The following is a 24224-nucleotide window of genomic DNA, read 5'->3' on the forward strand; positions in this document are numbered from 1 at the left end:
TCTGCCCGTACCTCCGATACAGAGAGGCAGTTTCTGAATTGCAGAAAGAACCAATGTAGTTCATTGAGAACTACATGCCTTCAGCCACAATGGCTAATGGTACTTGTCTTTTAATACACAGGAAGTTGTGAATTAATGAATGGCATGTGTGGAGCCCCGCACAGCCATGCTGTTTTTAAATTTTGACAGTGGGGAGAAGATCACAGAGTGGGAGGTGGGTGGATAAGCGCATGTTACACCCTAAATATGGATGTAACATACTGCTAGGGCTGGGGAAAAAATCGATTTAAATCTTGAATCAAGTTGAGAGGTCAAATAGATTCAAAATTTAAGCAAATCAATTTTTTCTAGATTTTTTTTTCTTTTTTTTTTTTTTCACCACGCTGGGCCTAAAGAGCTGCGTGCAGGAGTTTTTAGGCGAGGCCCGGCTTTGGCCTAGTCCACGAGGCCGGACGCCGCGGACTAGGCCGAAGCTGCGGGCAGGAGTTTTTATGAGTTTTTTAGGAGTTTATATTTTGATTATGTCCAACAACGTTCTCCATATCCCCCTCATAAACAACAAGAAAGAAGTAGGTTTTGATTTTTCAATGCTGGAGTTATCAGAAAAGGGCATCCAAAAGGGGAAGCATTTACCTAAATGTTTTTTGAGCGATGCTATGTGAATGAGAACGTGTAACAAATATATAGTAGGTATTATTCCAATTTTGGCTGCAAAAGTGGAAAGACACTTTAATTGTGTATCTGAAGGGGTGTTTGCACCTACATTTAAAGTATGCCTATAAAGAGCCAAGAGTGTAAATCAAATGATTTCACTGTAAAGCAGGCACCTATAAATTCTCTATCCTATGTGGAGATACCTGCAGATGTGTCTCCAGGGCTCCGAAGCCTCAAATCTAATCTTGTACAAATACTTTTTTCAATTTAAAGCGGGGTTCCACCCAAATGTTGAACAATATCTGTATGTATTCTCTTCCTTGCCTAGATGCTGACATGCTGTTTAAAAAAATTTAAATCGCCGTAATTACCTTTTATTTTTCTATTCTTCTTTGCACTTCCTGGTTCTCCTCCCATGGGAGTAGGCGTGTTTCTAGCCTCTCCCAGACTCCTGGGAGCTAGTCTCAGGCTTCCCAGGATGCCACTGAGCATGTGCGGGAACGAGCAGTGAATGCTGGGAGCACAGCATTCACCACATCCAGGAAATAAATGCTTGTGGGCTTCAAATGCCCACAATGAAGATGGAAACCGCCTGCAGTGAATAATATAAGTTATTCTTTCCGACGAAATCTGACACAGGCGGACATATTACATACAATATGTGAGTATGTAATTCTGAGAAGAAAAGTTTGTGAATGAACTAAAAAAAAAAAAAAAAAAGATAGATAGGTGGACCCCCGCTTTAAGTTGTGGTTAAGTTTGGATCCTTCTAATCCTCACATTGGTCCAACTAATAAATCATGAACATGGTGATCATTTGTGTAGTATTTAAAATGTACTTTACCCAGACTATTGACCTATTATTAACAAACCGTAAGAGCGTTAGGGTTCATGCACAAGCTTTTACAGGCATGATCTATGCCTAGCGTAATTTCCCTGCGCCTTCCTGTGCCTGGGAAGCGACACCTGCTACGCACAGCATGCCATACAAGTAAATGGCTGTATAAGTCTGTGCCCTTGTAAACTCTGATACGATTGTGTTTTTTTTTTTTTTTTTTTTTTTTGCTGCATGACTGTCCGACATGGGTGACCCTGCTTAAACAAACCCGGCTTGACAAACCTCAATCAAAATTTCTGATCGCCCTGGGTGGCAGTAAAAGCAAAACAAATTCTAATCCTTCGCCATTTAATACTAAATTTAAAGTATAACTAAAGGCAAAACTTTTTTTTTTTTTTGGATAGAGTGGAGATGGATTAAAACCCTTGTCAGTTTTTATTGCTGCCTGCACCCCATTATGGAGATTTCCCCCCTCTATTTGTCTTCTTTACCATTATTGAAAGTAAAATAAATCCCAAATTTTGAGTTGTCCCCAGAAAAGTAATAGAGGGGACACTAGTTCTGGTGACCTGGGGGTCTCCAAAAAAACTCCTTTTAATTTGCGGGGATTCCCTTCCTGTTTGGCTATGGGACAGGAAGTGAAGGGAAATCTCTGCAATGGGACACAGATGGCGAAAAAAATAAAATCAGACAGGGGTTATAACCCTCCCTTGCTCTAAAATGGGAAAAAAAAATTTTTGCATATAGTTCTACTTTAAAGATTTTAGCTTGATGTACACTTTAATAAATCATCACTGTATGGAATTGTGGAAGTTTCCCCTTCCTTTCAGTCCTGGTGATGGTGGTCACCTCTGTAGCAATAGAGGCAAATCTAATCAGTGAAGACATGGTAAAGCTGGTCATACGTGGCTCGGAACATGACTGAACAAAAAAAGGTTAAGGAACTGACAGATCTGATTTCTCAACTTCAGCAATAAAAAACATTTTAAATCTTACCGCTGTTCAATTTAAACCACAGTGTTACTCGTCGTTCTCTAGAAATGTATTTCCAAACACAGTTTCCTTTGACTTCATTTCCTATTTCTTAGGCTTGGTTCACACAGGGGCAACACGACTTGCAGGCCGACTCTGTGAGGCGACCTGCACACGACTTCACCTTGCAAAACGACTTGCACCTTGCAAAACGACTTCTGTATAGAAGTCAATGCAAGTCGTCTGAAGTCGCCCCAAAAGTAGTACAGGAACCTTTTTCTAAGTCAGCGACTTGAACGGTTCCATAGAACAGAACGGGACGTGACTTGTCTGGCGGCTAAGTCGTCTGACAAGTCACCCCTGTGTGAACAGTGCTGATGTGGTTCAATGAGAAGTTTGTTTTGTTTATTTTTTCAAAATCATACTTACCTAGGTGGCTGCAGCATCGGTCCTCCACCGGCTCTAAGACTGAGAAACGAGCGATCAAAGACCGCTGATTGCTCAGTTCTCACAGCTCTGTGCTACTGGGTTGTGGAGGGGGCAGGTGCGGCTGGCTCGGGCTCTCAGCAGCTGAGCCGTGTGCCGGTCTAGTGACTTGATTGTCACGATCTTGCCCCAACCTGGACTGGCTCTGTGACGTCAGCCGACAGCGGGTTTCTACCAGCTGTCTGCTGAAAACGAGTCACAGGAGTGCAGAACCAACAGCACTCCTGTGATCGTACAGCCAAACGAGCATTAGCGTCAATCACTTCTTCAAGATGTTTAGCAGTTTGACATTTGAGCACCCCTCCATGCAAAATGCCTTCAGGCGCAAGATGTTTGTGGGTTTCTTGCATGAATTGCCAGTTTCAAATTCCCCCACAACATTTCAATAGGATTCCAATCAGGGCTTTGAATAGGCCAGTCCATAATCCTCTATTCCTTATTTTTAAACCATGCCTTGGTGGGTTTGCTAGTAGTAGCATGGTTGAGATGTTGAAAGCTCTGTGTCTGGTTGTACTCCAGTTTTCATAGAGATTGGCTTCACATTCTTAGGCAGGCTGTACATGGTCCAACTGTGTAAGGGCAGGCTGAATGTATCAAGTTGTGACTTCCTGATGACGCACGCATGTGTGAAATGCATTGAAGAGAGGCTTTAGACGCATTTAATGAGGAGCTTTTGTGTTCCGCTACTATTCTGGGTGGATTGCATGCTGTTTGTTACAGAGCAAACGGATCAGACACCATTGGGTCTAGAGCTGCATATGACTTGATGCCCATTAATCACTGTATACATGTGAGTGCAATACACAATTGGTTTTAACATTGTTTAATTAACGGTATTACACGATCATCTGCCTCTGTGGCTCATTGGTGGAGCCGTCCTTGTAGAGCCTTAAACTGGGAAAGGAGTTAGGAGTTTGAGCGGATCAAGACTGGCATATCGATCGATTGGATAGTTTCACATACATACATACATACATACATACATACATACATACATACATACATACATCCATGCTTGATGGTCACTGTGTGGCCGAAGGTTTCTGGTGAGTGCAATTGAACATCTCACTTTGGATGGAGCACTGTGGTTTTGATACATTGAAGCACAATATTTCACAGACACAATGGCGTTGGAGCTATATAAGTGGAATTGATCGCTTTATTATTTTTTTTTTGTTCCCATTTTTACCAATGGACACATTTTTTAAATTTTATGTCATTTTAAGCCCACAGTCACTTGTTGAACATTCACATTTTTTCATGGTCATTTGTTGATTGGTTTACTCTATATTGAGATTTATTTTTCATAGCACGTTGGTTAGGTAGCGCCCTTTTTCCTACACTTTATTTGAATGTACCAAGTTGATCAACTTGGGTACAACTAGCATGCCGGGTTTTACCTGAGATTTATCAAGGAGACCAAGTGACTTAGGTAAATATGTATAGTCTTAAAAAGAAGGATCTACAATTGTGTATGTGTAATAAAATAATGGAGATCTGGTATGGCAAACATGTAAGAACTGAGATGGCAATTTAACTAATGCTCTCATTTCCTTTTAATCCCCCCCCCCCTCTATTGTACATGAACCTTACACAGCTGGAAATTGTGGGTAATGGGTTTACCAGCTCATCTCATGAAAGAAACTCATTCTCCAGATGACATTTCTGTTTCCTTCCTTTTATGGGCAGAAGGCTGACCAGCCGTGAACTCCTTATGGTGTCATAAAGGGCTGCTGTGTCAAAGTTATCATTTCTTAGCAGCAAGCAAATCAACCTTTTTAAAATCCTTTTATTTGGATGTTCAGTTTATTTATAAGTGTTCTCAGAGATCTAGAAGAACTTAGCGGTTGGATGAAGTCTGGTAGGCATGAGTCTTACTAGAGTCAGATCCTATTTCATACTAGAATTGCTGGTGATTAAGTCAGTTATTTGGTGGCTCTGTCTAGTCCCAGTATCATGGTAATGATTATAGCAGGGTCTGTCATCACTCTGTGTGTGTGTGTGTGTGTGTGTGTGTGTGTGTGTGTGTGTGTGTGTATAGATCATTTATTTGTGAGTTGGGAGGCTCTAACTAGGAGTGGTTTAATGGGTGGCAAGAACTTTCTTAACAGTACACATGTGGATGACTTTATCAGTGTTCTTTTTTTTTTTTTTTTTTTTAACCACTTGAGGAACGCCCCACGTACATTTACTGTGGCAGGGCGGCCCTTAAGCGCTGGTGTTTGCTCTGGGGGGCGCGCACCGCACTGTGATTGGACACAACAGGAGCTAATCAGCGGGTCTGGGGGCCTCGATGACCACCTGCGATCATTCGTAGGAGAGGCAGAACGGCAGTCTGCCTGTCAGACATGGAGAGAGATCTTGTGTTCCTGCTAATCAGGAACCCAGATGTGTCTCTTCTTCCAGTCAGTCCATCCCCCACACAGTTAGAAAGCTTTCCCTAGGAGCACAGTTAACCCTTTGATTGCCCCTGAGAACCCCTTAAATGTAAGTGTCATTTATACAGTGACAGTGCATTTTTTTCTAGCACTGATCACTGTATTGGTGTCAGTGGTCCCCAAAAAGTGTCACTTGGTGTCAGATTTTTCTGCTGCAATGTCGCAGTCCTGCAAAAAAAAATCGCTGATCGCTGACATTACTAGTAAAAACAAAAGAAATTAAAGTCCATAAATCTATCCCATAGTTTGTAGACACTATAACCTTTGCGCAAACCAATCAATATACGCTTTTTGTGTTAATTTTTTTTTTTTCATTTTAGCAAAAATATGTAGCAGAATACAAATTGGCCTAAATTGATAAAAAAATGTGATTTACTTTTTTAAATCGGATGTGTTTCATGGCAGAAAGTAAAAAATATTTTCTTTTTTCAAAATTGTCGCTTTTTTTTGTTTATAGCGCAAAAAATAAAAACTGCAGAGGCGATCAAATGCCACAAAAAGAAAGCTCTATTTGGGTACAGCATTGCACGACCGCACAATTGTCCGTTAAAGCAACGCAGTGCCGTATTGCAAAAAATGGCCTGGTCAGGAAGGGGGTAAAACCTTCTGGAGCTGAAGTGGAAATTGAAGACTTATTTTGTAGGAGTCACCATTTTCTGTGTAAATTGCTGTTTTAGATCAAAGTCTTGGACCTTTCACATGAACAATGTCCATCCAGGTCTGCAGGGGATTTGGGGACCGATCCTAATGAGTCCATGTTGGGTCTCTAAGCAGGCGAATATACATGGATGTGCATCCAATGACATCCTTTTACTGCCAATCCACCACGCTTAGGTTCAAAAAAGGAAAAGAATGCAAATACTTTCTGTTCTCCCCTCTCTCCTCCCTTGTACCCAGGCAAGACTGACTTGGAGGTAGTTGGATGTAAACGGATGCACTTTCGTTTGCATCCTCCTCTGTATAGATTGACATTTTGAGGTTCTGGTCATATCTGCTTGAAAAACTGACAAGCAGGTCTGATTGGAATGACCCATCTATATATACCCATAGGGATTGATTTACTAAAACTGGAGATGTAAATTTTGGTACAGCTGTGCATGGTAGCCAATCAGATTCTAACTTCAGCTTGTTCAATTAAGCTTTGACTCCCCAAAAAACCTGGAAGCTGATTGGTTTTTATGCAGAGCTGAACCAGATTTTGCACCTTTTCTGTTTTAGTAAATCAACCCTAAAGGTCACATTGGGAAAAAAAACATATTTTTTGCTTGCATACACAGGCTCGTCTTTTTGATTTACAGCTGTACACAATGTTTCTGCTCTACTACTGCTCATCAGTGTAAAGCTGGATACACACTTGTGTTGTTCAATTTCCTTTAGATTTACCTTCAACTGTGTAGTGCAATGGCCTGCCTGATTGCATATAAATTGAAAGTGTTTGACCTCATATTAAATGGTTTTAAAAAAATCTAAAGGAAGATTGGTACACACTATAATTTTGTTTCTTTTGACCCAGTGGGCTGAACAAAAAAAAAAAAAACCTGACAGATCGCTGTATTAACATAAACAATGTTGCAATCTCCCCCACTGAGCTACTGTGTGTGACACAGGGAGACTGAGCCGGAGAAGGAGTGATTTCAGCAGTAAATATCTCCCTCTGGTGGCTCATTACGATAATTATATGGAAGAACATGCATGGTTAAATGTGAATGTCATTTTAAAACTGCTTATTAAACAATCTAGTTTTGACTTGGAATATGTGCTGATTAAGCTGCTATCTACTTTTTCTTTAGGGACGCATGGGCTGGTATCTCACATATACCGTGTGTGCTATGTATACCATACAAGCTTTCTTTTAGTAGATATGGACAGTGACTGGGAATAAATATTGCAGACTGGTAGATGCTAGCTTACTAAAATGGCTGTTGGGGTAGCTGGTTGTTTTTTACTTTTAGATTGGTCCAGCTTGGTTACTATACCTGGGGATGCTAAAAAATCTTTTGTCTTGAAGGTTCATCAATGGGTGAGGTGGGAGAATGTGCCAGTGCTAGGTAGGAGATGGCAAGTCACAGCAGTAGAGCCCCAAAGATCAAAGCGGGCTGTAAATTTTAGTACCCCCAGCGGCCCTCTGGCTGTAGTATATACAGGTTTACAGAGAACGTTGAAAAAAAAATTGTAATTTTTTTTCCTAGCAGTTTGGCTGTAAAATATTTTGCTGTTATGTGATGCTCTTCCGTTTTGTTGAAACCTCTATATTGGGCATGTTGTTCTGGAGGCCAAAGAGTCTGGCAAATATATGTAGTCTTAATCCGCGTATACACGATCTGACTTTCTGACGGGAAATGTTGGATGTCAGGCTGTTGGCGGAAAATCCGACGTGTGTATGCTCCATGGGACAATTGTTGGCTAGTAGGTTTTCAAATTTTCCGCGGACAAATGTGTGTTGTCGGATTTTCCGAGCGTGTGTACACAAGTTTGTCGGACAAAAGTACAAACGTGGATGCTCAGAAGCAGAAGCGGTTGGTCTTGTAAACTAACGTTTGTAATTGAGAATTAACATTCGTGACATGGCAAATTATGAAATCTCCAAATGCAGCACACAATTCTCTTCTTTAATGGGATAATAATGAAGCTGCTTTGCTGGTGATACTGCTGGAGTTATTTGCAAACGAATTTTCAAAGGCTTTTATTTTCTAGTGATATCAAGAATAATATTATGTTTTTTTTTATTTGTGCAAGTTACCACAACACCATTATCCCGTAGTTTTTAAAATCAAAGATACAACTATGTTGGTGTCCCTTGTCAATTTTACATTGTATTTTTTAAATGTAACTGCCTGCTCCCAAACTGTCATTTGAAGTAAAACACATAGCCAAGTATTATTCTCCACAATTTTTTTTTATTGTGCATTAGAGAAAACAAATAAAATTAGACATGCTATCTGCCAATAGTACTTAACCAAAAAGTGCATTCTATGCATCCAAAAATCTAGAAAATATACCAAATCAAATCATTATTCAACCAAAAAAAAAATGTCAAAGCAATAAGTCCAAGGCCAATAATAAATAACACGTTATCTCCTCCGATTCCAGCATGACGAACGGCCGTTCAGAAACAAACTGATAAGCGCAAATTGAAAAGTGCGAATCAACATGCTCCAAACTTCTACTAACACAAAATTAGCAGAAGGAGCCCAAGGGTGGCGCTAAAGAGCTGAAAAACAACGTAGTACGTCACTACATTCGTAATTGTTGGCCAACAATTGTGTGACCGTGTGTATGCAAGACAAGTTTGGGCCAACGCCCTTTGGACAAAAGTCCTTGCTTTTGTTGGCCAACAATCCAATCATGTGTACGAGGCTTAAGGCTCGGTTCACACTGCCGCAACTTGGGATTCGACTTGAGACCCCGAGTCGCGTGACATGTGAAATCCCATGTTAGTCAATGAGAGCTGTCTTAGCACTACTGAAGTTGCTCTGACTTTAGCCCATAGACTTTATTAGAAGTCAGATTCTTATCTATATTGATGCAATTTGGATTCAACATTGCAAGAAGATTACACCAGCAGTCCCTGAAAGTTGCTTCAGAGTCGCATAAAGTAGCAGTCAAGTCGCCAGGAAGTTGCCTGGCAGTTGCACTGTAAGTCACATGACTTTCAGGTCGTGGCAGTGTGAACCAAGCCTTAGTGCAAGTAATTCCAAAGTTATTACTTTGCTTGCATTGCCAGCTTGAGGCTCTTGTCCTCTGTGGTATCGCTTTTTTTTTCTCCATAATTGGTGTTTCTGAATTATTGCAAAAACATTCAAAGTGCATCTGGTACAAAGCAAAGTATTGTACGCCGTCCTCCACCAAATATTGTCTTATTGCTTGGCAGGGTGGATTTGATTTAAATCCAGGTGATTTAAATTGCTAGTAAAAAGGCTTGATTTAAATCATAATTTTTAAAGAGCAACCATCATCTTTTTTCCGCAGCAGCTCCTCCTCTGACCTGCTGTTGACTCATCAACAATCCCATTAACTTTAATGGGACGGCTGGTAATGCGGCAGTGACACAACAAGGTGAGGGATGTGGCGGAAGCAGGTGAGTGGATGCCCGCTAACAGGCGCTGCCATGATAGATCTGAAATGACAGGTGCTCTTTAAATGTAAGCACTTATTCTTTCTGAGAGTTAGAATATTTTATTATTTGCAAACAAAATGAAGGTTTCCTCTTTAGAATAATAAGCTGTCAAGTTAGTAAAACACCGATATCAGAACTGAATCATCCTACAGTTTGTAGTGTACATAGATTTGCAAAACCATGGGATAAAGAAATATTCCCGAACTTTGTTTTATCTCATGGTTACTGAATGCATCAATTCAGTGCATGTTATCTCAGCTTGCGGAGCTTGGATTCATTGAGTTTTTCCAAAAATGTAAATATTGCAGAATATACAGCCTCATGCTACATAACTGAGCTCCATTTCATGACGTATAAACTAAATAATGAATGTATCTTAAATAGAAAACTATCTTTTAGATAGATTTTTACTCCAAAAGCATTTTATTAAAATTGATGAAAATCAAAAAAATCTGATTTAATTAAATATCACTTCTTTTTTTTTTTAATTATTTTTTTTATCATTGATTTATATCCACCCTGTTGCTTGGATACCTTCTCTTACTGTACCTGGGAGCTCTAATCACAAAGCAGAACTAGACTCCAAGCCAGCAGTTGCGATTACCTCTTACTTGCCCTATTAACAAATAAAGGGACTTTATTAAATCTTGCCAACTTTTGTTTTCTTTCAGGTTGGGAAAGAAACTGTTCAGACGACCGATGATCAGATAATGAGGAGAGACATGCCGCCTGCATTCATCAAGTGAGTGTTCGGTCTGTGGCCTCTATTATATGAGCATAGAGATTTTTCAGAATCTTATATTTCCTATTGTCCATTACTGTTATTACCTATATGTAATGTTAGGTAAAAGACTGGTTTATTTTTTTTCAACTGCTTCTTAACTCTAAAATCTAAATAATAGTAAAAAAAAAAAATTCTAACACTTGTTGAAATGTATTTCCAATTTCGCAGCCTTATTGGGATAACACCTACTTTATATACATGTTCCCATTTAACATAGCATAACTAGCAAAAATTTTTTATCCTTTTACTTGCTTAAAAATCGTACTTGGGTTTCCCCTTCTAGGTTACATCAGTGAGTGGCTGGGGGTTATGTTTACTATAATGAGCCCTGTCTGTACTTTGCTAGTAGATCTCGTTATCAGTTCTAACAAAGAGTTAAGCAGGCCATAAACGGTGCAAACTTCTTTCCTGCAACCATGAGCAAAAAATTGATATAGGAAAGCACACAGAATTCCAAATAAAGTGACAATGTGCCTTTTTAAACAATGGACTCCATGTCAGACGTGTAAAGCCTCCACCTTAGGCACTCTATCCCGCTCACCTCAATGCCAGGACCCCTGAGTTAACAAAGGGTCAAACAGGCTTTCTATGAGATCCACATCAGGAAGATCACTGTGACCACGCTTCTGGATATTTGCCCTTTATGGGAAAGTCTGTTTGACCCTTTGTTAACTCAGGGGTCCTGGCGTTGAGGTGAGCTGCATAGAGCGTCTAAGGTGGAGGTTTTACACATCTGACACGGAGTCCATTATTTACAAGGCACATCGTCACTTTATTTGGATTACGTTTGATTCATATATTTTTATATACCTCTTTTTTTTATCTAATATTTTTTATTTATTATTCACAATATTCATACTGGTTTGAATACCAATATTTAGGTAATGGGTTTAGATATAGAGCGCAGCTAATTTTTCTCCACATTTTCACTTTATTTGGAATTTGTGTGCTTTCTTATATGAATTTTTTTCCTCATGAACTTCAATTAGTGTTAGTGGAGTGTTCAGCTGTTGTTTCTATATGTGCTTGTGATTTTTGCGCTTGTATATTTTATTACTCTGACATATTGTTTTTTAAAAAAAAATTCCCAATAAGTGTTTGTTGGTTTGCATGAAAGTTATAGCGCCTTTAAACTATGGTGTGTGTGTGTGTGTGTGTGTGTGTGTGTGTGTGTGTGTGTGTGTGTGTATATATATATATATATATATATATATATATATATATATATATATTATAAAAAAATATTACTAATGGTGGCCATCAGCTACTTTATAACGGAACTGCAATACTAAGGCAGTCAATCTGATACTGATGCTGGGGGGGAACTAACTGCCGCTGACATTAATACAGAGATAATACTATACACTGGCTGGGAAGGGGTTAACATCTAGGGTGATCAAGGGGTTAAAAGTGTGCCTAACTATGTGTAAAGTCCGCTGCTTTTCACTAATCTCTGTTTGTCATGCCTGATGAGAACTGACAGATCGCTCCCTCGGTACAGAGCTCTGCATTTACCCACACAGAGCTCTGGGCTGTGAGTGGACATCGCTGATCAGCAGGTCCTGGCCGTGAATCGTTGGCTGTGGCTTAGTGACAGACTCCCACTAGGTATAATCACAGCAGTAGCTGGACGAGGAATGCACGTGTGTGCCGTAAACCTGGAAGTAGGCAGCGATGTATGGGTACGCTGCTTTTCCCTACAGCCGCCGCTTGCTTGCTGTAAATTGCAGGCGGACAGCAAGTGGTTAAACAAACATAGGGGCCATTCTTATCTGAGAGCCAATTCACAATAGAACTTGGTATAGGAAAGGCACAACCTGAGTGTGTTTTCCACACCGTGTTTAAAATGCACTGTCTTTGCGATCTCTGCAGGTGCCAATAACATTAACGGCAAAGCAGTTCAGAAATGCAGTGTGTTTTGCGAGCCCCAGATCGCATGCTACTGCAGTACCATGCAATTTGGTATGGCACATTTTTCAAAAGTAGTGCAATGACTACTTTTTGTGTGATTTCAGCCCAATCAAATGAAAGGGCTCTCTCTGAAATTCACACTGCAGGGTAATGCGCAAGGAATCGCACAGGATCGCACAGCATTTCTATGTGATTCTGGTGTGAACTGGCCCGGAGAGCCTATTGCAGCTTACCAGCGGCTGCATTCATTTTTCACACAGTCTGGTAAACTGCAATAGTTTACTTTTTTGCTTCGTTTTATGTTAATCTTGAAAGTTTTTTTTTTTTTTTGCTGTGTTTAAATGTAATTCGGTTTCTGCAGAGTTAATATATTTTATTAATATTATAAAACCTTACCTTCTCTTGACTCTTACTTTACAACCTACTTTGATGGCTCAAGGTAAAAAGGTAGTTTGCTTTTTTTTTTTTTTTTTTTTTTTTTTTTTAAATATTGTTCATGTGTTTTATAACAGTAATGTTTGTACGCTTAGTGTAGAAGAATTGTTTTTTAGATGTCATTTTAAAAGTGATCAAAATTGCTTCTTTTAATAGTATTAAAAATATTAAAATATTGTTGTGTTGTGTTTTTTTTTTTTTTTTTTTATGCTTTATTGTAACTTCACATGTGTCCTCTCATTTTTTATTTTTTTTTGCCCCAGAGTAGAAAATGCTTGTGCTAAGCTTGTCCAGGCTGCTCAAATGCTGCATGCAGATCCATATTCTGTGCCAGCTCGTGATTACCTTATTGATGGATCTCGTGGAATCCTCTCCGGTACCTCAGATCTGCTCCTGACATTTGATGAGGCTGAGGTAGGTGTCTAGATTTTTTTTGCTGGAATCACTGCTGCCCTATATGTAGGATGACCTGTGTATTTGTTGGTATTTCATCCTTTTTCTTTAGTAATTAAAGCAGAACTCCCGATAAACAGAAAAATAGACACTGCAAACCAGGAAGGTGACACTATATTTTTATTTTTCGGCTTTTCAAATTTCTATATCGGTTGATATATTTATGCTCATTGGGTATTTATCCAGCACAGTGACTTTTATTGGCTAGTGAGCAGGTGAGCAACAAAAGATGCAGCAAGCTGAATTAAAAAAAGAAAAAAAAGTGTCACTTGTCTGGCTTCACAAGAATTGTTGAAACAGGTCACAAGTGCCAAAACCATCTCAGGGGACATCCTACAGGTCTGTTCAATCATAATCATAAGGTACAGTTGTGCTCATAAGTTTACATACCCTGGAGGAATTTATGATTTCTTGGCCATTTTTCAGAGAATATGACTGATAACACAAAAACATGTCTTTCACTCATGGTTAGTGTTTGGCTGAAGCCATTTATTATCACTCAACTGTGTTTACTCTTTTTAAATCATAATCACAACAGAAACTACCCAAATGACCCTGATCAAAAGTTTACATACCCTGGTGATTTTGGCCTGATAACATGCACACAAGTTGACACAAAGGGGTTTGAATGGCTATTAAAAGGTAACCATCCTCACCTGTGATCTGCTTGCTTCTAATTCGTGTGTGTGTGTATAAAAGGTCAATAAGTTTCTGGACTCCTGACCCTTGCATCTTTCATCCAGTGCTGCACTGACGTTTCTGGATTCTGAGTCATGGGGAAAGCAAAAGAATTGTCGAAGGATCTGCGGTAAAAGGTAATTGTACTATATAAAACAGGAAAGGGATATAAAAAAATATCCAAGGAATTGAGAATGCCAATCAGCAGTGTTCAAACTCTAATCAAGAAGCGGAAAATGAGGGGTTCTGTTGAAACCAAACCATGGTCAGGTAGACCACCTAAAATTTCAGCCACAACTGCCAGGAAAATTGTTCGGGATGCAAAGAAAATCCCACAAATAACTTCAGGTGAAATACAGGACTCTCTGCAAACATGTGGTGTGGCTGTTTCAAGATGCACAATAAGGAGGCACTTGAAGAAAGATGGGCTGCATGGCTGAGTCGCCAGGAGAAAGCCATTACTACGCAAATGCCACAATGTATCCTGCCAAACAGCAGAGACAAGCCTCAAACCTTCTGGCACAAAGTCATTTGGAGTGATGAGACCAAAATTGAGCTTTTTGGCCACAACCATAAACTGGAGGCTTTTTTGCCAAGAGGAATGGGCAGCTTTACCATCTGAGAAGATAAAGAGCCTCATCCACAAATACCACAAAAGACTTCAAGCTGTCATTGATGTTAAAGGGGGCAATACATGGTATTAAGAACTGGGGTATGTAAACTTTTGATCAGGGTCATTTGGATAGTTTCTCTTGTGATTATAATTTAAAAAGAGTAAACACAGTTGATTGATAACAAATGGCTTTCATTCATATTCTCCGAAAAATGGCCAAAAAATCATAAATTCTGCCAGGGTATGTAAACTTATAAGCACAACTGTATGTAACATATCAAAGGCAAAGCAAGAGGTTCCTCATAGTGTAAACCGATTTAAAATTTATTTTATTAGAAAGTGTAAAAACACTCACATTTATGTAAATAAAAAGCGCTTGTAATCAGACTCCAAAGCGATAACAAAATGGCCTCCTGTTAGCTTCCGGTTTTCATCACAACTGACGTCTTCCGGGAACCCAGAGCTTCTTGTCTTTTGATATGTCAAATACCAGGATACACATAGGATTGAGGAGACCCATAGGATGTCCCCTGAGATGGTTTTGGCACTTGTCACCTGTTGATGACTACATTGAAAAAGGAGACCCGCATGTTGTCTGATTTTCTAATGTGCTTTGACCTTTCTGTAATAAGAGGGTCATATCAATCTGTTAAAGGAGTTGTAAAGGCACAAGGTTTTTTTTATTTTAATACATTTTATGCATTAAGATAAACCACCTGTGTATAGCAGCCTCCCCAGGACTTACCTGAACTCCATCTCTCTGCAGCGAACTCCACGTGTGTCTTAGCCGTCCGCAACTCTCCTGATTGGCTGAGACACCGCAGCAGCGCCATTGGCTCAGTCATCAGTCATTTAGCCAATCAGGGGAGTGAGGGTTCGGAGTTCCGTGTCTGAATGGACACGCGGAGCTGTGACTCGGCTCGGGTGTCCCCATAGTAAGCTGCTTGCTGTGGGGGCGCTCGATAGGAGGGAGGGGCCAGGAGCAGCATTGAGGGTCCCGAGAAGAAGAGGATCTGGGCTGCTCTGTGCAAAACCAACTGCACAGAGGAGGTAAGTATAACATGTTTGTAAAGCTTGTTTTAAAAAATAAATAAAACAATCACTTTAAGCCTATACAGTGTTACGTGGTGGAGGAATTCACACTACCTTTTGGATTTCCTTTCATAAGAATGGATGTGGTCACTTTTTTTTTTTTTTTTTGCCATATACACCTTTTGCATATTTTTTATTTTTCTGGGACTCCATTGTTTCAATTTCATTTCACTTGTGAACTCTGATATTTTTTACAGACCTTTTTTTTTTTTTCTGCACTTCATGTTTGGGAGTGAGTGCAACATTTTTGTATTACATATGTAAATGCAAGCGCACATGAAATCTCCAAAAATGGTGCAGGAACCTTTTCAAAGTCAGTACAAGTCGGATTCTAGCTGATTTTGAACGGTTCCATAGCCAGAAATAGGGTGCAACTTGTCATGTGACTTTGATCTGTCAAATCGCATGATGAGGTGCACCGGTGTGAACGGGGCTTAATGAGATGTGTTCTAGCAAAAACAATTCACACCTGACCCTTTCATGTTTCTTTAAATGTGTAAAATTAGGCTAAATATTTTCCATACATTGCCAAGTTTCTGGGTTCCTGCTATCCAGTCTGTATATAGAGCTCCTCTAATTGTAAAATTCTTGTTGCCAAGCCGTACCCCAAGTACATTTCTCAAATCCATGCTTCATGAACAAAGTATAAATTTTCATATACTCTTTTCTCTGCCCTAACACCCTAAGAGCTACATGCATAATTTCCACATTCTAAATTCTACATTCAGTTCACATACACTGAACATTACAAGTAATGATACTCCTGACATGCACATAAAGGAAATTAAAGGTAAGTGTCTGTGGTAGGAAGAACTTCCATGTTCCAGTACTCCAGATTTTCATAAACGGTCCCATTTAAATGCCTTAATCTAAAGCTAGCCATACATTAATTGAAAATTGGCCGGTTCAGTGCGGATAGACCAAATTGTGATCAGTGTGGCAGGTCCCTACTGTGGGGCAGATTCCTCTATCCACCTTGTTTATGTCTGTTTTTTTCTTTTCTTTGGCTTTTTTCCTCTGTTTTCACCTGGTGACCTGGCCTGTATTAGTGTGAGACAACCTTGGAATGCACACATTGTCTGTCAGTCTGGGGGGACGTGGAGTGCTAAAAGTATTTAGCAGATTTAAAATCGCTAACAAACTGAGCCAAACTCCAGCTTACACTTTATAATCGGCTACAGCAAACAGATTATTTCCTTTTGGGATAAAGGTTTTGCATGAATAAATAAAAGCTGATCATTTTAATCACCCCTACCAGTGTAAAGTGGTTTGTCTCATTCATGTAAACTGATGCATTCTGCTGCAGAGTTTGTGCTTTGAAAAACATTACTAGATTACTAGATAAATATAGAAGAAAGCCTAGAAACGGAAACTAATACAGCCATGGCCGCTAAGAATTGGTAAGCTGCTGTGTAATGTTTGCTTCTGGCTTTGATCCTGCTTTAACAGTGTATGGCCAGCTTTAGGCCCCTTTCACACTGGTGTGCTTTTCCAGGGGTGACAAAAGTGCATGCAAACTATTCTCATTAAACCCTATGTAGCCTTTCAAACTGGTGTGCTTGCGTTTAAAAAGTTTTGCTTGCTGCATCTTTGGTGCAGTTTTTCAAAAGCGCACCTAAAAGGCACCTTCCATTGTAAGACGGACAATGGGAGCACATCAAAAGTGCATCAGTGTGAAGGGGGGCCTTCGGGGCAGCATATAATGTTAGTAGTTCAGCCTGGGTTCACACTCTTGCGATGTAGACACTGCATGTGATTTGCCCCAGAATCGCAACCACATTCCTGTGCCCATCACATGTGATGTCTGTGCGGTGTGATATTAGCCATACATTTTGTATGCTTAAAATCTCATCAGCACCAAAATGGTGCAGGAACCATCCCCCCCGCCCCTGAATCGCACCTGATTCTGGCAGTTGCACTATGTTTTGCAATCTGTTTTGAGGTGTTAAGATAACGACACCCGCAGCAGATTGCATGGATGCTGTGCGTTAGCAATGCATCACATAAAGCCTGGTGCACACTAACCATTTTTGTTGCACAAAAAAAAGCGCTTTGCTAACCATCCGACGACAGTACAGTGATCTCCCCCACTGATAATGATCCGACTTGCAGTGCGGCTTGTGCGCTAAAGGTCTTGAATGGGGTCTCGCCAAAATGGGAAAAAAAAAACTGGCGTGGGATTCCCCCCAAGACCGTGCCAGACCCAAGGCGAGTGCCCCTACCCCTCCTGGACCATACCAGGCCACATGCCCTCCAAAGCACCTTGTCTCCCACCCCAAAGCACCTTGTCTCCCACCCCAAAGCACCTTGTCTCCATGTTGATGGGGACAAGGGCCCCTTCCCGACAACTCTGGCCGTTGGTGTGGGCGGGGGGGCTTATCGGAATCCGAGCAAGTGCCCGCCCTTTCCTGACCTGCTGTCTGTGTGCTCAGATAAGGGACCCCGTGCTTTTTTTTTTTTTTTTTTTTTTTTTTTTTTTTTCATTTTGGCGAGGGTTCCCCTTCAAGATCCTCAGCGCACAAGCCACACCGCAAGTCGGATCATCATGATCCAACCTCTGGTGTGACTTCTATTCAAATTAATGGTCTCTCATAGGGAACCATTGATTTTGACATGTCAAAAAAAAAAACACGCTTGACGAGGCTCAATGCGGCTGTATCCCGAGTTAAGCCACTTTTACCAGCGTTCAGACGTTGTTAAAGCTGTAACACCGGTCCTCAGAACGCACTAGCCCTGATTTTTTTTTTTTTTTTTTTTGCAGCTTTAATACGTCTATGCTATTTACAGCTCCTAAAAGCCTATGTGTGCATGGACACACAGAATAACACAGAGAGGCGTTTTAAAGCTGCAAAAAAAAAGGGGTGACGCTGCTAAAAGCAGCTGTAAACACACCCTGTGTGCATGAGGCCTTAGTGTTGACTAGGGCTTAAAGAGAAGTTCCACCCAGGGGCTCCATTAAATAAAAAAAAAAAAATTAAAAGTCAGCAGCTACAAATACTGCAGCTGCTGACTTTTAATTGGACACTTACCTGTCCCTGGGTCCAGCGATGCGGGGGATCGAAGCTCGTCGGCGCCGGCATTTCAACTGTGGGCGCCGGGCTGTGGCTTCACAGCCTGGCACCCACTGCACATGCGCGAGCGGCGCCGCGTGCCGTGATTGGCCGCTCAATCACCTGGGACCTGTAATGGGTCCCAGATGATTGACAGGAGGGAGGGAGCAGAGCCGAGCCCTTCCTGTGCCGAGGGGGAAGTGATGTCACCAGCCCAGGCAAAGGAAGAGGCAGACTACGAGGGACCACCTAGCAACAGGCATTTAGAGGTAAGTAAAAAAAAAAAAAAATTCAAATTTTTTTGGGGTTTTTTTTTTTACAATTTTTCAGGTATTTTTGTTTTTTTGGGTGGAACCCCACTTTAAGGTTACTCTCTATGTAATTACATAAAGAGACCATCAGAGTTTTATCTCATAGTTTCCAAGAAGTTTAGCTCTTTCCAAGAAGACTAGTTGTTCTTTTAACTTGTTATCAGGCTGAAATGTTTACTAAATTGTCTCCACTATAATTTAATAACATGTCTGCCTTTAACTAGGTGAGGAAAATAATCCGAGTGTGTAAAGGTATTCTGGAGTACCTGGCTGTCGCAGAGGTGGTTGAAAGCATGGAAGATCTTGTGACGTACACCAAGAATTTGGGACCAGGTTTGTAATCGCCAGTTGTGATTTGATATAGTTTGTTGGTATACAACAACTGAACTAGGCAGAATTTATTTGTATGTGTTTTGAGTGGCACTTGCCATATGCTAGCTGATAACAGTTAAAAGATATCTAAAGCCCGAAGTAGTATTATTATTATTTTTTTTTTTAGTTTGGAAACGTGTCTGGTAAAGTCTTGTTTTAAAATAAAAAATGTTATACTTGCCTGCTCTAGGCAATGGGTTTGCACAAAAGAGCCCGGATTCTCCTCTTCTCGGGTCCCACGCCGGCGCTCCTGCCGGATGCCCTCACAGCAAGCATCCGGCAGGAGCTACAGCACCCAAGCAGGCACGCTCCAGACCCCCCATTGGCTCCCGCTGCTGCTAAAAGCCAATCCTTAATCATCAATTATTAACCACATATTAAACACTCCTATAATCCATCTGCCTTATTTGGATGAACCAAATCCCTCTTGTTCATATATGTTATTTGGTCTCCAAGTCCATCTCTAAATGGCATCTCCTTGTCTTATGAAGATTACAAATAAAAAAAAAAAAAAAAAAAAAAAGGTTCCTGTACAGAGTGCTTCTATATTTAGCAACAGGAGACATTATGGGGTCCCCCCCACCCTCCCTTATGTCTTGCCCACTGTTTATAAAGCTTTGTTTTGTAGGGATAATAAAGGGGTAAATGGAGTCCACTCTTCCCTGCTGATCCTATTCCCAGGTCTGGCAGGTAAAGCCTGCATCCCTCCCTCAATAGGTTTCTTCACACACAGCCACTCTAGGAACAACGTTATCTATCCCCATGTCAGTGCACCTGACTGCTGCCTATACTGTCAGGTGTTGTCCTCCCTCCACTTCATGTACCAAAGCCATGCCCTATTTACAACCAGACACTGCTGTCCTGATGTTTCATTGGTATCCCCAGCTTTTTCACAGGAATAGAGGCTGAGTCAGTTTAACTTTTCCTTTGCCCCCACCTCTTCCCCAAGCAATCCAAAATTCTAATTGCATTTTAAATCAGCGCTTGGCTTGCTCCTTTTTTTTATTCAATTCTGTTATCTTTATTCATAAAAATTATGAAGTATAAACTTTCTTTTATTTAATAATCACTAACTTTTTTCTATGCTTTTGAATATATTTTTGTTTCTTTGTTGATATCACAATTATAATAGACCAGTAGTACAGATTAGAAATAATACATAGAGTTCATGTCCCCTTTTATTTTTTCCTTGCTTTAGGAATGACCAAGATGGCAAAAATGATTGATGACCGTCAACAAGAGTTGACCCATCAAGAACATCGAGTGATGCTTGTTAATTCCATGAACACAGTGAAAGATCTGTTGCCAGTGCTGATCTCAGGTATGTATGTTAGCAGCGGATGCTGATGTTTTAGTTCACACCTGAAATTTGCCCAGAATTTTGTACTTCATTTAGGCTTTTTTTCCCCATAGCCATGAAGATCTTTGTGACAACGAAGAGCTCCCGTAGCCAAGGTGTAGAAGAAGCTCTAAAAAATCGTAACTTTACAGTGGATAAGATGAGTGCTGAGATTAATGAAATAATCCGAGTACTGCAGCTGACTTCTTGGGATGAAGATGCCTGGGCCAGCAAGGTGAGAAGTGGTTTGTAATGCTACGTTTTCATGTCAACAATGTTTTATAGTTATGCAGTACTTGGTACTGATCCCTTGGATTGGGGCTGCCCCCACACTGCAAGGTCTAAATGCTCATTTGTCTAGGGTAAAAAATAAAAAAAAACCTTAACTTACCTGACACCTGCTCACCTGGTGCTCTCTTCTTCTCGCTTATGCCTCGACTATGGACCTTGGATTGTACTTCATGTGAGAGGACCTGCGAACGGTTGGAGCATAAGTGAGAAGCAGTTGCAAGGACTGGGCTAGCAGCGAGAAGATGTGGAAACAGGAGACTGGGTGAGTAAAAGTTCTTTTTTGGGTGCCCCAGATCTAAATGAGCATTTAACCCTTGCAGTACAGGGCTGCCCCACAAGGGAGGATTTTTGTTTTTTCAGGAGTTGAGCTTTAATAAAGCTTTGAGAAAAGGTTTAATGTAGAGAGGGATGTTGTGGTTCAGGAGTGTTAGGTTTCACTTTATACCTAATTTTGTCACCAGTTTTCTGTAACACCTGATACAGTTTTTTAGAGCCAGCAGTTGGGTTATTTTTAGTGATAACAACCGATGTGGCTAAAAGCAACTCGGCTGTTATCCAAAGGAGCAGGACGGGACATCCCGCCCCCTTCCACGGCTCTCCTGTCCCACCGGGAGGCCCAAGTGTCCAGCTGACACGTCTCCCGGCTGGCTGAAGACCTGAATGGAGCAGTAATCGGCTTTGAGCGGGTCTCCTACCGAGTAACCCAGAAGCTATGTCATGACATTACTTCCGATTTACTCGGCCAATGGTGCAGATTTAAAAAAACTCCTATGTTCAAAAATGCAGATTTTTGACGTTTTGAATACATTTAAGTGCAAAGGAGGGATTTGGAATCTGTGGACCCCCGATCCCTCCATAAATAGTACCTGTCACTTACTATTACTATCACAAGGGATGTTGGCATTTCTTGTGACAGCAATAAAAATGATCAGAATTTTTTTTTTTCTTTTCCGTGCGCATGCATATGTAAACGTATTCAAACCACACATGTGAGGTATCGCCGCAATTGTTAGAGTGAGAGCAATAATTCTAGCACAGGACCTCCTCTGGAACTCTAAACTGGTAACCTGTAGAAATTTTTAAAGCGTTGTCTATGGATATTTTTTAAGTGCCGTAGTTTGTCGCCCTTCCACGAGTGTGCGCAATTTCAAAGCATGACATGTTGGGTATCTATTTACTCTACGCAACATCATCTTTCACATTATACAAAACAAATTGGGCTAACTTTACTGTTTTTGTTTTTTTTTTTTTTTTTTTCGTTAAATTTATGAAAGTGTCTTTTTTTTCCCCAAAAATTGCGTTGAAACACTGCTGCGCAAATACCGCGTGACAAAAAAAATTTGCAACAATCAACATTTTATTCTCTATGGTCTCTGCTAAAAATATATATATAATGTTTGGGGTTTCTAGCAAAGTAATTTTTAGCAAAAAATATGGATTTTAGCTTGTAAGCAACACATTTCAAAAATAGGCTTAGGCATGAAAGGGTTATTGCATTCTATGCATTAGGATAAAAAGCCTTCTGTATGCAGCAGCACCCCTAATACTTACCTGAGCTCCATCTAGCTCCAGCAATGTTGTAGGAGTGTCTCGACTGTCCGGGACTCCCCTTTTCATTGGCTGAGATAGCAGTGTGGCGCCATTGGCTCCAGCTATTGATCAAAGTCAGTCAGCCAAAGGGGACTGGGCCGGAGCTCTGTGTCTGAATAGACACACGAAGCTGTGACACGGCTCAGTGCCCCCATAGCAAGCTGGAGGGATGGGCCAGGAGAGCCGAATAGGGACCCGAGAATAGGAGGATCTAGTCGGAGCCCCACTCTCCTCTGCGGGGAGATTGGATGAAAATGGACCGCTTGTCCATTCATCTGGATTTCACGGATTGGATAGCAGCGGGTGTCAGCGGACATTTCACTGCTGACCTCCGCTGCCCCGTAGGGCTGAATAGCGTGTCCAATCAGGTCCGCCTGAAAAACTGACAGGCGGACCTGATCAGAAAGCCCATGTGAAAGGGGCCATAGTCTTAGGGTGACACCAGCTTTGTTCCTGTTTGCCACATATAGTAGGATAGGAAACTTTGACCTAGGAATCCTTTGTGATATTTGACTACAAGTTTTGGGACTTTATTTTTAATTGGATCGGTGACTATTACTTATAAATGCAATATGAATTTTAGCCTTTCTTACGGTTGCATTTAATCCGCTTGATTTTTCGGAACCATAAACCAGTTTTGTTCTATGCTGTAAATTTGTTAAAAATATTATCATTTTACTTTCTCATCATTTTTGTCTGTTTTTAAGTTTCAAAAATCCAGTAAAAATAGGGTCTGTTTTTCACCGTATCTCCTTTTTATGTAACTGTTTTGTATGTTCTGGGATGTAGAAGGTAAGATGTCTGCGATCAAAAGTAGCATGTCCTTTAATTTTAGAGTGCTGTGTGTTTTGTGTTTTTTTTGTTTTTTTCTTTCTTTTGTTTTCTAATCATTTTGTATGCCTTAGAATAGCCATTACCTGATGTGATTTGAAGTGGTTATGTTTTTGAATTTGATGAACATGTATGGTGTCAAACTTTAAAGTGCAGTTATGCAATAATCCAATAACTTGTAGTGTTGAGAGGGTGAATGCGGTTCTACGAGCGGATGAACTTCAATAGCATTGACACATATCACACACTCGTTTTTGTCCAAGCGCTCACAAGTCAGCTTTGCTGGCAGTGTGACTAGCTTACCTTTTTAGTCCTCATGCATAGGGGCATATGAATTTATTCTTAAAATATGCAGTTTGTCCTGGCAGAAAAAAAATGCCTCTAATGTCGGGTATGTAAACTTGTATGGTGTTGAGCATAAATGCATTCTGCTGGCCAAATGATTGATTTATTCTGGCCATTGGAATATATTTACTTGTGTAAATTAGGTCCGTAAACTCCTCGCAGAACACATCTTAGTTGCTGCCTGTAAACGCACCTCTTCAGATACATCTGTAAACACATGTTCATGGCCTCATAGGCTAACATGGAGGTTCAACAAGAGGGTGCTAAGGCCTAGTGCAGTGATGGCAAACCTTGGCACCCCAGATGTTTTGGAACTAAATTTCCCATAATGCTAATGCACTCTGCAGTGTACTGGAGCATCATGGGAAATGTAGTTCCAAAACATCTGCAGTGCCAAGGTTCGCCATCACTGGCTTAGTGCATTACCTATTGAAAATCTATGAAGACAAATGTGCCACAAATCATACAAACAACCAAATGGCTAAGGTTTTGAATAAAACAAAAGTCCAAGTGATTGTAGGTCAAGATGTAGAAATGTAGTCCAGAGACCCGGGCATCCCTCAGACGCACATGCAGTTTACACCCGGTTTACTTATTTGGGAATGCACCTCATGCCATTTGATT

At 40.6% G+C, this 24224-nt stretch overlaps 1 protein-coding gene across 2 annotated transcripts in view; it reads left to right on the plus strand.

The window, feature by feature from the left end:
- VCL (vinculin) overlaps positions 1-24224 on the plus strand; it is a 126801-nt gene that overhangs the window by 37719 nt on the left and 64858 nt on the right. For both annotated transcript variants that reach the window (XM_073596757.1, XM_073596758.1), the window contains exons 2-6: positions 10177-10247; positions 12899-13049; positions 19057-19165; positions 20403-20525; positions 20618-20778. In XM_073596757.1, coding sequence (XP_073452858.1) covers positions 10177-10247; positions 12899-13049; positions 19057-19165; positions 20403-20525; positions 20618-20778 — 615 coding nt within the window. The remainder of the gene's footprint in view (positions 1-10176; positions 10248-12898; positions 13050-19056; positions 19166-20402; positions 20526-20617; positions 20779-24224) is intronic.

The sequence above is a fragment of the Aquarana catesbeiana genome, linkage group LG08 (genome assembly GCF_042186555.1).
Source record: "Aquarana catesbeiana isolate 2022-GZ linkage group LG08, ASM4218655v1, whole genome shotgun sequence".
NCBI lineage: Eukaryota > Metazoa > Chordata > Amphibia > Anura > Ranidae > Aquarana > Aquarana catesbeiana.